Genomic DNA, 18,808 nt, shown 5'->3' on the forward strand with positions numbered 1-18,808 from the left:
TGACATTTTCTACATATGTCTGCTCGGTCTAAATTATTAATTGCATTTTTTTAATTCTATAGCTTCTTTATTTAGTTTTCATTTGGAGGATCTATCTAGTAATGAGAGAGGTGTGTTGAAGTCACTCAGTATTATTGTTTTGTGGTCTATTTGATTCTTGAAATTGTGAAGGGTTTGTTTGATGTATGTAGATGCTCCACCGAATGGGGCATGAATATTTATGATTGTTATGTCCTGTTTATGTATAATTCCCTTAAGCAGTGTGAAATGGCCCTTCTTGGACCCTTCTGATTAACTTTGGCTTAAAGCCAACTTTATCTGATATGAGTATAGAAACCCTGCTTGTGGATAAGATCATGTGAGTAAGTTTTATCCCATCCTTTTACATTCAGTCTGTGGATGTCTTTGTCTATGAGGTGAGTCTCTTGAGGACATCATATTGTTGGGTCGTGTTTTTTAATCCAATCTGCCAGTCTATGTCTTTTGTTTGATGAGCTTAGGCCATTTACATTCAATGTTATTATTGTTTTATTTTTCTCACAGCACTTATTACTTGTATTTTTTATGATTGCCATTCTAACTGGAGTGAGAGGAAATCTATGTGTAGTTTGGATTTACATTTCCTTGATTGCTAAGGATATTGAACATTTTTTTCATATATTTCTTGGCCATTTGCATTTCTTCTTTTGAGATATATGTTGTTCATATTCACATTAATTAATTATTTGTGTTTTGATGTTAAGTTTTTTGTGTTATACATATAACCTGGTTATTAACCTCCATCAGAAGAGTAGCTGGCAAAGATTTTCTCCCATTCTATAGATTCTCTCTTCATACTCTTGTTTCCTTTGCTGCACAAAAGATTATTCATTTGAATCCTTCTGACTTATTGATTCTTGGTTTTATTTCTTGAGTTTTAGAAGCCTTGTCAGAAAGTTGGTGACCTGTGCCAATATCTTGAAGTGTTAAACTTAAATTTTCTTTTAGCGGTTCCAATGTTTCTTTTCTAATTCTTATGTCTTTAATATACTTTAAGTTGATTTTTGTTTCATTTGTAACTTTCATTCCTTCAAGATAACCAAGATTACTATGTGCAATATATAACAATCTATCTTGCAAACTAACTAGATTATCAGTGTCAACCATTTATTGCATGAGTAAAGTTTAATTTCTAATTTTTAAAAAAGCATAAATTAGAATTCTAATATGTTCTTCCTGCACACCAATGGCTTATTTTACATACCTTCCTGGTGTTCTAGCACCAAGTGTCAGAAGTCACTGATCCAAAGCATAAGTCCCTCAAAAGCAGGAATTGTGTTGAATTTATCCTTGTAATTTTACCATTCAAAGAACATAAAACTCAATGAAATTTATAGATGAAATAAATAAGTTTTCTGTGATGTTCCAAGGTAATTGGAAAGTTTGCATTGATATAGTATACTCACCTTGTATAATTTCTGACATTGTGCTGGCATTTGTTTAAGATTCTACTGTTAGAAGAAGAAAGCAAATTGAAAATAAGAGGAGAAGTCCTTTAGAGCAGAAAAGAAAAAACCCTGGATCTGTAGGACAGAAGTACAGTGAGCAAATAAATGTAAGTACAGCATTAGTAAAAATTTCTATATAATAGCGAAAAAAATTGTGTGGGAAACAGAATGCTGTTACAGTGCTTGCTGTAAACTATATACCACAACATAAATATAAATATAGCCAAAGTCATTTGTGATGCAGTCTTAGAATCTTACACTAAGCTTTTGTACTGTACTTATTTTCTGTCCTGTAATTAGCCTATATGATCTGTTACCAATAAAGGTTTTAAATCAACTTTTAAGAAATCACTATTGTTATTTTATCTGTTATTGTTTATAACGAATTCTGGAAAAAACTTAGGTCATGCACAACAAAATTCAACAAAGTTTTTGAAATATACAGAAGAAAAAGAAAAGGAGGTAGAAAAGATGAGAGGAAAGTAGGAAGAAAGAAGGGAAAGGGAAAGAGAGAGGGAAGGAAGGAAGGAAGGAAGGAAGGAAGGAAGGAAGGAAGGAAGGAGGGAGGGAGGGAGGGAGGGAGGGAAGGAAGGAAGGAAGGAAGGAAAACTAGAATCATGAATAAAGGAAGCATGTATTTTAATCATAAAGACTAAGACAGTCCTATCTGATTGAACATCCTACTTGAATCTGAGCTTCCTGGAAGACATGGCAAAAAGGAAAATCAAATGAGCTTTATAATTTTCAAGGGATATTGGTGATGATTTTGTTATTGAATAATGACAGCTGAAAATATAGGCAGCAATTTTAAAATTTTTAAGTTCATTATATGTCATAAATTTTAAATGTGGAATCATGTTCTGATTTACTATTCTATTTTTATAGAATTTTGGACAAAGTGCCCAGCTAAGTTCAAATGAGCCAAAACTAACTACAAGGGGTACTTCTAATGATGGAGAAGGTATTGGTCCGTACATTTTCTTCAGAGCTTTGTTTCCAACAATTTTCTTTTCTTATATGGATTTTCTCAGTTGCTTACATTTTATGTGAATGCTAAAATACCATTTAGAACCTGAACTTTTCCTCATCCCTACACACTCAGTTCATTGCCAGTTTTTCTTCATTCATAATAACAATGCATTGATCATCTTTTCTACAGCAAATTATTTCCTGACTTGTCAATTATTTCTGTAGGATAGATTCCTAGAATTAAAATTACAGTATCTGGCATGTAATGATACTGGATCAAAGGACAGATGTATTGATATAGCTTTTCATATATATTGCTAAAGTATTTCCAAAAAAGTATTACCTTTAGAAATTCTCTCAGTGGTATATGTCAATTTAAAGAGTCACTTCTAATCATGCTTATATGATAGGCAAGGAAACAGTGTTATATTAGTTTTTATTTTATATTTTATTAATAATATGCTAAATTTTTTATGTATTTTTTGGTAAATTGGTAAATTGTCTCTTCATCTTATTTTTCCATATGTATTAGATAATTTTTACAAATTCTTGAATAAAATGTTTTCATTGCTTGGTTATTTTTACTATATTACACTTATTTTGTATTTTTACATATGTAAGTATTAATTTTCATTTGTTCATTCAATAAATGATTATTGAGAGCTAATTTTCTGCTTACAAGTAAATATTAGGTTATAAAGTCATGAACAAAACATACAATAGCCTTGCCCTCTAGAATGTCAGGGATTGGCCCAACCTTAGAAAAACATGTGTTAACCTTTTCTTAAGGATTTCTCCATTATTTTTAAATTCAAAGAAACTTCCCAGTACAGAAATTTACAGATATTTCCTTTTCATATAGGTTGTTTTAATAGTTTGATTCCTTAAATTTAACTCTTCAATTACTGGAATTTCTTAGATGAATAGTGGCAAATGAAACTCTAAATTAAGCTCTTTATTGAGCATCAAACTAATTTATTGAGTCATCTTTCCCTTCTCTCAAGTCTTTAATGCTTCTTTGATCATATACTCTTAATCTAATTGGGTCTGTTTCTAGGCTATCAATTCTGTTTCTCTTCTAAGTTCCTTTTCTCTTATTCTTTTGTTTATAGTTAATTTAACTGCTACTAAAAAGACAATTTCCTTTATATTGTCTTTGTACCATCAATGAGTAAAAAAATAACACAAAAATTATCTAAACCTAGTGTATTTTATTCTTTTATTTAAGTAATACTCTAGGGATTTCTATTGCCTCATTTCTATTATTTTGGATTTTTTAAATTAAGGATAGGAAAATGCTCATACTGAGGATCCTAACATATAAAATGCAAAGTAATAGAATATTTACTGTATTTCTATTTGTGAAATAATGTATACACACATAATTCATCCTAGTACGTATAAGGGCTGATTCCAAAAACATAAAGGGATCAAAGAATAATTGATATAAAGTTTCTGTGGTTTCAGACAGTACTTCTGAGTTTTTGACAGCTGAAAACCTAGTGAAAGCTTCAGTACCTGAGGATGAAATTCTAACTGTCATGAATAACAAGCAACTACAGAAATCAAATCTGAATTTAAGTAAGGCCCAGCAATTCAACATCTGTACACTATCAGCTGAGGAACAAAAGATCCTACAATCCCTTAATCATCTGAATGGAAGGTTACGCTGTAAGTGTGAAAGAATATCCTTTGTGGAAAATGTGGTGTTTTGAAATTAGACTATTTTCATTTTAATCTTAATTTAATTTTAAAAAATCAAAGTGGCACACACCTATAATCCTAGAGGCTTGGGAGGATGTGGCAAGAAGATTGCAAATTCAAAGCCAGCCTCAGGAAAAGCAACTAAGCAACTCAATGAGACTCATCTCTAAATAAAATACAAAATAGGGCTGGGGATGTGGCTCAGTAGTCAGCTGCCCCTGGGTTAAATCCCTGGTACCAAAAATAAAATAAAAAATAAAAATACAACATCTATCTAGATTAATGGAGTATACACAAATTAAGAATTTATCTGAATGAAATCATACTGCTTCAAGTATACCATATCATTTATGACATCATTTATGATGATACCAAAAGCCTTACTGTGTTTGAGAAACATATGAACATGGACAGGCAGGGTACCTATATTGACCATCCATGAAAACAACTATAAATTCTTGATTAAGTATTTTAAAATCTAAATATAGCAATGAGCTAGCAAGAATATAACAAATTTTTAAGACTCAGAAATTTGTAAGAACTCAGAAAGAGAAGGAGAATGCTACAGTTAGCTTATATTCTGAGCATATTTAACTCAGGATATTTTCATTTCACAAGTGAAATCCAAGGAAAAGGGGCAGCCCACAGTAAGACTCAGAGAGTATAAAAACAACATAGAGGGGACAGAAGATGAAACCCAGGGCCCACTGAAGATTAGTAGTCTCATAAAAGAGCCTCCCACATAAAGCCGTACCGTACAAGGATCTATGCATTGCACATACACAGAAAGGAGGGAAAGGTAAAAAAAGAAAAGAAAGAGAAAGAAACTTGTAATTTTTGAACTTCAGTATTGAGCAGATGAGGGGTCAGAGAGAAATCCATGAGAATTTAGAACCACCATGTAGTATAACTACCACACAAATTTACAACCCATATTCACACTACTTGAGTAGTCTTTAAAGTCTCAAACAAAGAATTTAATTTAGAATGACCTCAATCTAGTAACAGCCCAAAATATCTGAAAAAAAGTAAATTTATGTCCCTTCTGTAGAAACATACTCATATTTTAGTTTTTAAAGAATTTTCACAAAGGAAAATAAGCAGCCCACAATTTAAAAAAAAATAAAAATAAGATAAAATAACTTGATCCACAAAGAAAAAGGCACCATTAAAAAATCAAAAGAAACCACAAGACCAAATAAACAGACCCAAACAGTGTTTTAGATAATGATATTACCAGACACAGGCTATAACTACATTTATATGTTTTAAAGTAATCAGAACTATGTTTAAAAATCCAGTCAGAGAATAATAAACTATTATAAAGAATGACCAAGCAGATTTGAAAAAACAATGGGCCAAACAGAATGCCTAGAAATGGAAAATATAATAATTGAAATTCAAAATTCAGCAGATTACAGACATCTGAAGAGTGAATTAGTAAACTGGAATATAAATCAAATAAACTTATCCAGAATAAAGTACAAAGACACAAAGAGATGGAAATTTTGAAAGAGTTTAAAAGACAAAGGAATAAGAAAGTCTGAAGTAGACCACAAGCAATATCTGAAGTAATAACAGCTGGCAATTTTTCCAATCTGATGAACAATACCAACCTACAAATTCAAAAACCTAACACATTTCAGAGTAAATAAAAAGAAATCCCCTTGTATGTATGGTTTCAGAGCCCAGCACAAAGAAAAGAAATTCTCACCAAGACACATTTTAAATTTTAATCAGTAACAAAGATGGCAGAAAACATTAAAGATATCAGAAGGTATTGAACAATGTGTTCAATTTACTAAACTTAAAATCTTTCAAGGTGAAAATGTCTCTCAAAAATCAGAGCAAATTAAAAATATGTTCAGACAAAAACTTAGTTAATAGACACTAAGGAAATTCTAACAAATGCACTTTAGCAGATAGAAATTAATCTGAGTTAATTTGAACAAACATTTTATTTAAAAAGTATAACAAAGCATCATGTGTTTAAAGATTTAGAATTCAAATACCTATAAATATACATAAGTTGGGAAAACAAATAGAGGTAACATACACTAGGATTCTTGATAAGGAATAGGGTAAAGATACGGATTAAGTTTAAATGCTGATAATTGAAATATACCTCTAGTAATTATTAGAGTCACATCTAAAAGACTAGAAATATAATATACAACTTTCAAACTAGTAAGGAAGGGAAAGTGGCATTCAAAAAATACTATATTAATCCAAAATAAAACAAGAAAGAAAAGAAAAACATAGAAGAGGTAGAACAAATGGAAATACTATCCTATAAGATGGTATGTACAAATATATTCACAATATATGTAAATGGATTAAATACTACACTTAAAAGACAAAATTTGTCAAATGGAATTTTATGATAAAATTATATTCTATTTCTAAACCACATATTCAAAACATAAGAATATAGAAAAGCTAGTTTAAATGTAATATTATCAGACAGTAGAAAGCTAAATAGACATGTTACTTCATGATGATTAAAGTTTTAATACAGGAGAAATACATGATATGTTTTATATGAATTTAAGAATATAGCCTCAGCAGCACAATTCACAATATCTAAATTATAGAACCAACCTCGATGCCCTCCAGTAAATGAATGGATAGGGAAACTTTGGTATACATACACAATGGAATATTACTCAGCATTAAAAGAGAATAAAATCATGGCATTTGCAGGTAAATGGATGAAGTTGGAGCATATAATGCTAAGTGAAGCAAGCCAATCCCAAAAAGCCAATGGCCAAATGTTTTCTTTGATATGAGGATGCTGACTCATAATGGTGATGGGGCAGGGAGCAAGGGAGGAATGGAGGCACTCTATATAGATAGAGCAAAGGGGAGGGAGGGGAGAGAAGGGAATAAGGAGGTAGGAATGATGGTGGAATAAGTTAGACATCCTTACCCTAAGTATATGTATGAAGACACGAATGGTGTGAAAGTACTTTGTGTACAATCTTGACTTGAAAAATTGTGCTCTATATGTGTAATATGAAATGAATTGCATTCTGCCATCATGTATAACAAATTAGAATAAATAAATAATTTAATAAAAAAAGAATGTAGCCTCAAATATGTTTTAAGGCTGGAGGTATAGCTTGGTGTTGGAGTATGTATTTACCATGCATATTTAGCAAGCATGAAGTTCTGGGTTCAATCCCCAGCACCAAAAAACAAATGAAATATTTACAATGGTAGTAAATTTTAACCTATCATTGTCAGTACTTGAATAGAACAAATAGAAAAAGTACAATAGATGTGAAAGAATTGAACATAATTAACAAATTTGATCAGAAAGACACATTTTTCATAAGCACACACAGAATATTTATAATATAAATCATATATGATTCAAAGGATTAGAGTCAGGCAAGCTATATCCTGGCTGCAATACAATTTAGATAAAATCTAATAACAAAAGTGAACCATTAATAACAAAAAGATTACCATTAAGAAACATTTTTCCCCCAGTACTGGAGATTGAATCCAGGATGCTTTACCATGGAGCTATTTCCCAGTCCTTTTTATTTCTTATTTTCAAAAAGGCTCTTGCTAAGTTGCTGAGGTTGGCCTCAAACTTGCCCTCGTGCCTCAGCCTCCCTAGTTGCTAAGATTATAGGCATGTAGCACCACTCCTGGCAAGAAACACATTTTTTTTATTCTCAAAAAATATATATACATAATAAAAATTACAAAATATTTACATGTGAACAAGAATAAAAAATATTTGTGAGTATATGTTTTTATCAGGACCTCTTTACCTACGCACCATTGACATTTTGGATTCAGTAATTCTGGTTGTTTTTTAATGGTGCTGGGAATCAAACCTAGGGCCTCATACATGCTAGGCAAACACTTTATCACTGAGTTACATCCCCAGCCTAAGGAATGGATAATTCTTTATTGTAGGGGGTATCTTATGCATTATAAAGTGTTTAGCAGCTTATCTGGTCTCTACCCATTACATGCCATAGCACCTCCCAGTCATGACAACCAAGTGTCTCCAGACATTACCAAATGTCCCCTGGATGGCAAAAATACCCTATGACTGAGAACATACAATTAGAATCCCAATGTTAAAAGTTACATCCTTTTTTGTTGGAAAGAAGAACTACTAATTGCAAAGGAAATTGGATTTAGATACAGTCCCCCTCACTTAAGGTAAAAATCTGCTTTTGAATTCCAGATATCATATTGCCAGAAAAGATATGAAGAAATTCTGGGATTATTTTCAAAAACATTGTGTGTAATAACACTAAACAGCAAGAAATTAAATGTGTACTAGACATAAAAATCAGTTCCAGGTAATTAAATATTAAATATAAAAGAAAATAAAGTTTTTAAGAGATAAGAAAATATTTCTAACCTCAATATAAGGAAGGATTTCTTAAGCACAAGAAATATAATCTATAAAAGAAAAAAATAAATCTGACTATATTAAAATCACAAACCTCATATCAAAATACAATTAAAAGAATGAAAAAGCCACAAAGTGATAGAAAATATAACAGAGAATAAAGGACTCATTTAAACTATGTGAAGAATGCCTATAAGTTAATGAGGAAAAAAAGACAACCCAGTGCCGTAGCCCGGCTGGCTGGGCAAAATAACCAGGGGGTGACGAGCAACTTGTGTACATTGATACAGCAGGAGTGGGAGCCATTTATTGTAGGACAGGAGGGGTATATATACATTCCACACAGCTTATCTTAATTAACATAAACTAGATACAGCAGTCAACCAATAAGGAATCTTCACACTTAATGGCTCGCTGGCGTTACTTCACAAACCACTCCCTCTGGCAAAATGCCAGACGCCATCCTGACTTGTTTACAGACCCAGTAGAAAAATGGAACCAAAAAAGATTTTGATTGGGAACTTCACAACAAAGGAAATGCAAATAACAATAAACATTGATTTTAATGCTCAATTTCACTATTAATAGAGAAATGCAAATTAAAACGATGCATTCTAGATACATATTCATCAAAAAGACTGAAGGTTAAAAAACTGAGAATCCTATGTATTGGGAGAGATGTGCAGCAATAGCAGCTCTCATGTAATACTGTGGGAGGGTAAACTGGTGCAATCCTTTTAGGAAGTTTTGTCACCATCTAAGTTAAACATGAACATACCTTACAGCCCAGCAATTTCACTTCTAGATGTGTATGCTCTAGAGAAAATCCTGCACATGCCTGTCAGGAGATATATGAATAAGAATGTGGAGATCATTATTTATAAAATTCAAAAATAAAAAAAATTAAAGTATATTTATGATAGAAATATTATTCAGCAAGAAAGATATACAAATTATAGCTACACACATCATCCTGGTGAATCTTAAAATATATAATTTTGAGTAAAAAAAAAAAGAAGAAATCCATTACAAAAATAGTTAAAAGTAAATTGTTGTTTGGGGGATGCATACACGTGCTAAAACAACAAAGCAAGAAACTCAGTATAGAGTAGTATGGGGGCAGAGAGCTCCAGGAAGTTTCCTTTAAATTTTTTTTTTATTTTTTAGTTATAGTTGAACACAATACCTTTATTTATTTTTATGTGGTGCTAAGGATCGAACCCAGGGCCTTGCACGTGCTAGGTGAGCTCTCTACTGCTAAGCCACAACCCCAGCCCAAGGAAGTTATCTAAAGTAATGATAAATTCAAGGTAGTTACACAGACATTAACTTTATTATTATTAATTAAAATATGCATATGTTTTATATACTCTGCATGTTAACTTCAAAATTAAAACAATTTTAAAATGATATAGAAAGCAGAAAACTAAAACACAAAAGAAACACAGAACTAAGGCTATCCCTTTAAGATGTAAAATTATGCAGATAAAGAATAAAAAACTCAAGTCAATAACTTGGAGGTTTTATTTCTATTAGGTACTCCTATATTTAAATGCTTCACATAAAAGATTCTACATAAATTGTTTTCTTTTACCCAGATTCTTCCTAGTGTATTTACCAAAGCCTAAAGATTGAAAAAACCAGAATTGATAAAATTACTCAAATTTTTGTGCTTCAATAGCTAAATAAACATATATTTTTTCCTGAGGAAAAAAAAAAGTTTCCAAGGATGAAACTCCTGTTTTGGTTTAAAAAAAGAAAGAAGACATAATATCTCAATAAAGATTGAGGGTCAACAGGAAAGAAAAGTCTTACTCAATTTTGAACATTTTGACATTTGGGAATGTAATATTTGATTCTTTTTCATAATATTTGATTCTAGTCATTCTTTTCTATCAGTATATGTAAACAAATTATTTTTGTGTTATGGTATAATTTTTCAGATATGCAAGAAACCATTTGCCAAAATCCATCCATCAAAAACACTCTACAAATAATACCACTTCTGGTAAGTATTTGAAGAAGCTTTCTTTTTTTTTTTTTCTTATTTTAGGAAATGTCATGATTTTCATGTGCCCATCAATAAAGGTAAGAATCCTTTGCTAGTATCAGTTTTTCTTGATACTGATTTTTAGAGCTTTACTCTCCCAACCAACTCTTTTTATCATGTTTCATTACAATCAAGCAAATATTCTTTCATTTTGAAAATCAAAATGTAAGTATTTTTATATACAGAGTATTTTATCAGTCATGAGATCAGAAACAAGCATTAGTGCACCAATCATCAAGTAATTTTAGTTAGTTGTGTAACCTAATTGAAAAATTACTAAGATTACCTTAGTAATGATCTGTGTCCTGGCCCATATCCCTTCCATGTCCTCAGAGTTCAAAACTAAACATTACTATCTTGAATCTTTTTTTTTTTTTACCTTGGCACTAGACTCTGGTAAAGAAAAATATGTAAATAAAAAATAGTCCCTACATTCAAGAATTTCCAGTCAAACGGGGAAAGACATATATTTATATATATACAAATAACTATGATACAAAACTACAAATTTAAGAAACCGAAGAAGGAAAGTATGTCTAGCTAGAAGTAATTGGGAGACATTAAGTTCTATACAAAGGGTGTCCTCAAACTAAGATATTATTTGTACTTTCACAATTCTCAATTTAGGTATTCATTAAAATAATGTTCGTTAGAGAATTAATTGGATGCTTATCTAATTACTCTTCATCACACCCCTTCAGTTCTGAAATCTTAACAGGAAAAATAAGATTATGCAAGTAAAGTTAAATATTTCTTATCCATGTTTTAGAGTGTTGTTGTGCTCTGGCTATGATAGTGAATGATAGTAAGAAAGAAGCTATCTCTGCCCTCTTGAAACTTATCATTTACCTCTAAGAATGTAATTTTTCAAAGTGGCTTTTGGCATTTTTGAGTTGTGATTTTTGGACATAACTCTCTTGTCAATAGTCACTTTAACTTCTGATAGATTGTTTTTTCCCATGGCTACTTTTTACATACTATCTTAGTTTTTCTCTAAATTTTTCATATCCAGCAATTTGGTGATGTTTATGATGGTAATTTTTATGTGCCTGAGATTTGGGACATTTTTTAATCAGTTCTGACACAGTTATTATTTATGATAATGATTCTTATTTCACTTTAATGACTGAGATCACTCTTTTGTGCACTTCAACTCAACTTGAAAGCCGTGTACTAACCACAGAGTATGAATAGTAAGATACTCTTCAATAGGGAGAGAAAGTTGTCTAATCAGAAAATTACCCTGTTATACATTTTAATTCACTTTGTTATTATATTGCTAAAATATGTAATAACTGAAAAGTTAATGTTGTGCATTGGGGAACACTGGTAGACTTGAAATCACTCTTTTAATTTTTTTAGTTGTAGATGGACACAATACCTTCATTTTATTTTTATATGGTGCTGAGGATCCAACCCAGTGCCTTCCACATGCGAGGTGAGCATTCTACCACTGAGCTACAACCCCAGCCCAAAATCATTTTTATCTTACATCTTTTTCAGTCTTCATGACAATTGATAATCACTAACTTTCTTCAGTCTTTATTGACAAATATTTTTCTCTCCTTCATTTTAACAACAGCATTAACAATTTATTTTCAGGGAAAATTATACAAAACTAAAGAATGGTTAACTACCTGTTTAAACAGCTACACCAAATTTGCTTGGTTTGTCATATCTTGCTTGGGGATTTGGATATTTTATTCTTGTCTTCCCTTTTCCTTATTTTAATTTAACTTTACTCTTCACCTAGATTCACCAAATTATTGACATTTTTCCATACTTGCTTTATAAAATGGATGGATGGATGGATAAATAAGTAGAATATACACACAGAAAGATACATTTTTATGACTTCTAAAAGTAGACTGCAGACATAATGATACTTCCCCTCTAAATACTTTGGCATACATGTTCTGTTAAGTAAAAAGACATTCTCCTACAAAACCACAATATTGTTATTATACCCAAGAAATCTAATGTTGATTACAATAGTATTATCTGATACATTCCAGATTCAAAATATCCCAGTTATTTGAATAAAATCTCCTCTGTGGCCATTTTATTTTTCTAATCCATGATCAAACCCAGGATATTCACCATCACCCCAACATATGCACACTTATTTCATGGGTAGAGGCCTATCTCTCCCATTTTATCATTCTTTAGTTTCTTCCCCCCTCCTCTATAGTTCTAAGTAGTATTGATTTTGGGTTTCTTCTCTTAGGGAAAGAAATGAACTGTCATTCGTGACACAGTATTTAGGATAAATTTTTAAATTATCATTCTAAAAATCATTTTTAAATATTTAAATAATTTTTAAAACAATAAATGGAAATAATAACAACAAATTTCTAATTGTAGAATATCAGACACTAACACTTAGGTTAGGAAAATATTTTTAATGGGAGAATCTCCTCAGTATCTCCTGTAGCATACCCTACCATTGCTTAGAGCAAATGCAAGTCTGAGATATTGGAATAATAATAATTGCAACCCACCTTCTCCCGTTCAATGATACTCATAATCATTCTAATAGTAATAGCAGCTACCCCACAGAGAAAACAGTGCCGGTAACATAGAACATGCTAAATAGGTGTTTGGTAGTATTATTGACATTATTCTGATCACCTTACTTGTTTAAATCACCCCCCAAAAAAGTAAAATTCCTGATAGCACTTGAGTGAAATTTAAGTAGTTACATATGTGAGTATTTTAGTGAAAGTATTAAAGTGAAAGCATAACTTTTTCTTGTAAAAATTGGAATAATTCTAACAACATTTGTAGTTCCCCCTTCTTTTCCTTGTCCTTCTCACTACACTATGAATCTTCCATTACAGCCGGGCACGTTTAATATTTTGTCCATCACGTTTGCAATATCCTGTTGTGTCTCTATGTTTTTCTCATGATTTACATATGTTTATGCCCAATTTCTAACTGCACTTTAGTATTTTAGATTTGTTTTCTCACCTTTGCAAATTCAACTTATCTAAGAACAAACATATGTCACTTCCCTCATGAGACCTTCCATAATCATTCTAGTTTATGATCCTCTCTCACTCCTCTGAACTTATCAATACAGCATCTCAAATCTTGTATTTAAACTACACAGGCATTTTTATTAGTTGCTTTTCTAAGTGAATAATCTTCTTTGGAACTGTGTTCTTGAAGCCTAAATTGTTTTCCACTTCCCTAAATGCTTTATAGAAACAAGCATATATGAAATATTTAGAAAATATTGGTTGACTTTTTATGATTTTTATGAATAGATAAATTATCTCCTTTCTTTAGATTTCAGTAAAATGCAGTGATTTACTTGAAGTTGGAATATTTTTTTCTAATAGTCTGAAGCAGAGTTTATACTCCATATAAAATATCATTTTTTTTCAAGTACTAGGGATTAAATCCAGGAGTGCTCTCCCAGTATTTTTTATTTTTTATTCTGAGGCAGGGCTTCATTAAATTGCTGACTCTGGCCTCAAATTTTCAGTCCTCTTTCCTCAGCCTCCTAGGTTGCTGGGATTAAAAGTATGAGCCACTGCACCCAACTCCAAAATTCTTTAATGAGTGCTAGTGTTTAATAGATCAATACTATTTAGTGGCAAGTGGATATTGTTGAGATATAATTAGAGTAAAGGAAACTTAACTTACTGGGTTTCTACCATTGAAAAGTGCTATGCTACATTGTTTCCCCCTTATTCTGAATCAAATGAGCTACAGACATCAGGTAGTTTTCCCAAGGTCCCAGAGATGTTCAGTAACAGAGCCAGGAATTAAACTTGTCTCTCTTTCCCACAAAATCTGTTCTAGTTTTTTTTTATATAATCCTTATTTCAATTAATGATATCATCTTCCATCAAATTTCCCAGACATAAATATTTGTCTAACCAGGCTTCTCATTCTCCATTACCCAAAGTCTTTAAGTATTTCTAATCATATTCACTAAATATACCTCAAATATATTCAGTTCTTTCCAAATGTGACAGTGTACTGGTTTAAGAATTTATCATGTTCACAATAACATACTTTATGAACAATAGAAGAACTGGAAGGTTCCAAAAACAAAGTAATAATAAGAAGATGGAAATATCACCTTGTATTGATCATTACATTGCAACATATATTGAAATAACACACAATGTCTCTTAAATATGTATAAATGTTATGTGTTAATGAAAATCTTCTAAGTTTAAGGAAGGCTGCAAGTATACTCAGTGGTATAGCACTTGCTTCCTGTAGAAAATACAATTGTTAAACTTTGACCATTTTATTTCTTTTTTTTTTAAAGAGAGAGAGAAAATTTTTTAATATTTATTTTTTAGTTTTCAGTGGACACAATATCTTTATTTTATTTTTATGTGGTGCTGAGGATCAAATTCAGCGCCCCGCGCATGCCAGGCAAGGGCATTATCGCTTGAGCCACATCCCCAGCCCCAAACTTTAACCATTTTCACAGCAGATTATATTAAGCACTTCTTAAATAAATGTTACCAGTAGCAAAGTATGAAGATCATGGATTATTATAATTAATATGATGCCTTATGTAATTACTCTGTTTTATTGCAAATGATGTGTAAATGGCATTTAGAATTTGAATTATGACCGTAGTCTTATTAAAATCTGTAATCTATAAAGAGATTTACTTGTCAAAGGTGAATACTTTAGTAAAGGAATATTCTGAAACTTTGTTACAGAACAGCCTGCCAAGACCTCGACCATCTCCTGATGTTGGATCCAGATTGCAAAGAAAATATTGATGAAGTGTGACAGTAACTATTTAATGAAATCATTATTTTTGAGAATATCCTGTAAATATATATTTCTGCATTTATTAATGATTCAAAACACTATAATCATAAAAATGAAGTATAATATAGGTAATGGAGATAAATTGATCAGTTTACGTTTATGCTATAAATTATACTTTATTATGTATTTTATTGATGAATACATTTTTAATGAATGGAAATATTTCATTGTTTTCAACAAGCATGCTACTGGATATAAATTAATTCTATTTAAAAATAAAAAAGAGGCTATTTTGTTATTCCAATTATGCATTAGTTGTAGTTATGAAGCTTTGTTTTCTGAAATTCCTAATAAATTCTATTAAATTTGTATGGTGGTATAAAAAGTCTACGATTGATAACATCTTACATAAATAATATAGCTATTTGTTTAAGACATTACAGGATCTCTATACTTTGAAGATGTTACAAATAGGTGTTTTATCAACTCTGCATGTTCAGCAATTGATATTATCATCTTTTCTAGGGGTAATTAGTCTTTAAAATTTGACCATACTTTTAAAATCTCAGAGGGATCAAATGGTAAACATGAAAAATAAATTGCAATTCCAACCAACTAACTTGAATTTCCTAGTCAGTATATTTTTTCCAAATACAGAATTTCTATTTAGGAAACACAATTTATATTAGAAGTTTGCTCTTTTTAAATATGAAACAGCCAAAATTTGTATGATATAATAATCCCTCCATCGTTTTATTTTCCCTCAACTATTTTTACTTCAGGTTCTCATCTGAATTATATCAAACTAATTTTTTTACTTTTCTGATAACATATCTAAAGTGAGAATGAAATGTCCAGAGTGAGAATTAATCATATCAATTCCATCTTAAAAGTCTCCCCTCCCACTAATGGAAGAATTTTCATTCCTTAGCATGATATCTAAGACTCTTTATATTCCAAGTTTTCCATACTTTTTTAACATCTTTCCCACCATACCAGTTTTACCAAACCACCTATAGGTCCCCAAATAAAACCTACTATTTCATACGTCTCTGCCTACACATATGCTATACTCTCAGCTTGAACTGACTTCCCCTTGTGCCCTACTTAATCTACCCAGTAAATTTTTATTCATACTGTTCAGGTTGAACTTTCTCCATTTTGCCCTAATAATCCTATCTACCACCTCTTCTATACAAATTTTATTCTTGTACCCTGAACTGACCTTATTTGCATACATATCACCTGTTCTCCTAACGCAAGAGCTCCTGGAACACAGACACTGTCATTCACTTGTATGTTCTTAGGAATTAAAATAGGGAACATAATGGCAGGTCAAAATAACAAATGAAGGAGAAAATATTCAGTCATTCAAAATTCCACTTTCTACCCCTCAAAAAGAGGTATAATGGATGGGAAAAAAAAGGAATCACTCTTCCCCCCTCAAAATTCAAAATACACCCACACAAATCCATTAAGTTTCAAAGTCCAGAAATAATCCTCCCTTTCAGGACTCTCCCCTCTGGATCTCTCCATTCTTTTTTATAAAAGGTAACACATGTTTGTAAAGGAGTGGTTTTATCAGCCTGTTACTTGCCTGTAGAATTTTGCATTTGCACAGCATTTTTTATTTCATATTCTCTTTTTCATTTCATTTCATATTTTCCTTTTCATTCCAGGCTGAAAGTTTCTGCTTATATAAAATTCTCATGAACCTTATGGGGTCTCCCCTGGTTGTCAGAGAATTTGCTCTTAGACAAGAGGTTTCTCTTAAATAGTCACTCCCCTATTTTCAGCTTCTGAAGAGATAATTGAGGACATCTGAGTCATATACTTAATCTCTTTATAGCCTTTTTGTGACTAAATATTCTGACCTTTTGTTCTTTCTGTGGTATTAATAAAATGTTTTACAACCTCATCCATAGTTTTTTCTATCCTGACAGTGAATCTCAATTTTAGCATCATTTGCAATCCTGCAATCATCAAGTCATACTTCCCTTTTCTTTATCTTTTTCTCTCTCTCAATCTAGCTCTTTCCTATGGCATTTTATTATAAGACACATTTTGTTTGGAAATATCCACAAATATCCACAGTTAATGTCCAGTTTCATTGTTCTTAGTTTTGCTTTCCACATAATTGCAAAACACAATTCCCCTACATTTTCTGCCACTTTATAACAAATATCCCCTTTTCTCTAGTTTCCAATAACATGTTTCTCCTTTCCTCTTGAGCTTTACCAGCAGCATCCTTAACATTCATATTTCTACTAATAGTCTGTTCAAATCAACCTAGGTTTTTGGCACCAAGCTACTTAAAATTCTTCTAGCTTCTGCCCACAGCCCAATTCCAAAGTCACTTTCTCATTCTTAGGTATTGATTTACAGCAGCACTCCATTTCCAGTAAAAATTCTGTTGTTAGTGTCTTATGGCCACAAATTTATTTGCTTTTAAAACATACATGAGGACTAAGATATAGCTCAAAGGTACATTACTTGCCTATCATGCACAAGGCCCTGGGTTCTATCCCCAGCACTACAAAAACAAACAAAAGTAAAAAATAAATAACACACATACAAATGTATTATAATTCTGAAGGTTAGAAGTCTGACACTGGTTTCCCTGGACTAAAATCAAAGTGTATATAGCCATATGCTACTTTCTGGAAGCTCTAGGGGGAGAATCCACTTCCTTGTCTTTTCTAACTTTTATTAGAGGTCACCCACATTCTTTTGATTTATGACTCTCTTCCTCTATCTTCAAATCTAAGATGAAAACCACATATCACATCTCTTGACCTCCCTGCTTCCTCCTTCTGGGTGTGTGTATGTGTTTAGTGGTGGTTATACTGAGCTACATTCCTGTCCCCCTTTTCTAATTACATTGGGCCCCTCTGGATATCTCGGTATCTGTCTTAGTATCAACTGATTAGCAAACTTAATTTCATCGGCAACCTATATTCCCTTTTGCCAAGTAACCTAACATATTCACAGGTTCTGGGGGTGAGGGGGTCATTATTCTGCCTACCACAGGGATATAAAATCAAAGGGATATTGAGGGACAGAGATTGCTAGTTGTGCTGGCCCCATTTTTTTCGGTTTCCCCTTTTTTCCTTAGTAATAAAATCTGTTTTACAGATATGTAGCCACCAGGATAAAAACAGTGTTACCCAGCTCTCCTGCGACTAACGATGGCTATATGACTAAGTTTGAAACTGTGCCTCTAAAGAGAAGGGGTAAACACTCCTTTTCCTCTTTTTGTCTCTTCCTTCTCTATGCTAGCTGGAATGCAGACTTCAATGTGTATCACTGTAGCATGCAGACACAGCTCATTGTTAAATTTCATGGAAAGCAAACTGAGAGAAACCTGGGCCCATGACAGCATTACATAACAGTCAACTTTTATGTGAACAAAACATAAATGTCTAATTTATTTAGCTACTGTTATTTTAAATCCTGTTGAAAAAGCCT

At 31.8% G+C, this 18,808-nt stretch overlaps 1 protein-coding gene across 1 annotated transcript in view; it reads left to right on the forward strand.

Moving 5' to 3' along the window:
* Positions 1 to 15,354, forward strand: part of Cep126 (centrosomal protein 126) — a 71,407-nt gene extending 56,053 nt beyond the window's left edge. Inside the window, exons 7-11 of the mRNA XM_026392493.2 lie at positions 1,485 to 1,594; positions 2,373 to 2,448; positions 3,909 to 4,127; positions 10,485 to 10,549; positions 15,286 to 15,354. Of these exons, the coding sequence (XP_026248278.2) occupies positions 1,485 to 1,594; positions 2,373 to 2,448; positions 3,909 to 4,127; positions 10,485 to 10,549; positions 15,286 to 15,348 (533 nt within the window). The 3' untranslated portion in view covers positions 15,349 to 15,354. The remainder of the gene's footprint in view (positions 1 to 1,484; positions 1,595 to 2,372; positions 2,449 to 3,908; positions 4,128 to 10,484; positions 10,550 to 15,285) is intronic.
* Positions 15,355 to 18,808: the final 3,454 nt, after the last annotated feature.

The sequence above is a fragment of the Urocitellus parryii genome, chromosome 4 (genome assembly GCF_045843805.1).
Source record: "Urocitellus parryii isolate mUroPar1 chromosome 4, mUroPar1.hap1, whole genome shotgun sequence".
Taxonomy (NCBI): domain Eukaryota; kingdom Metazoa; phylum Chordata; class Mammalia; order Rodentia; family Sciuridae; genus Urocitellus; species Urocitellus parryii.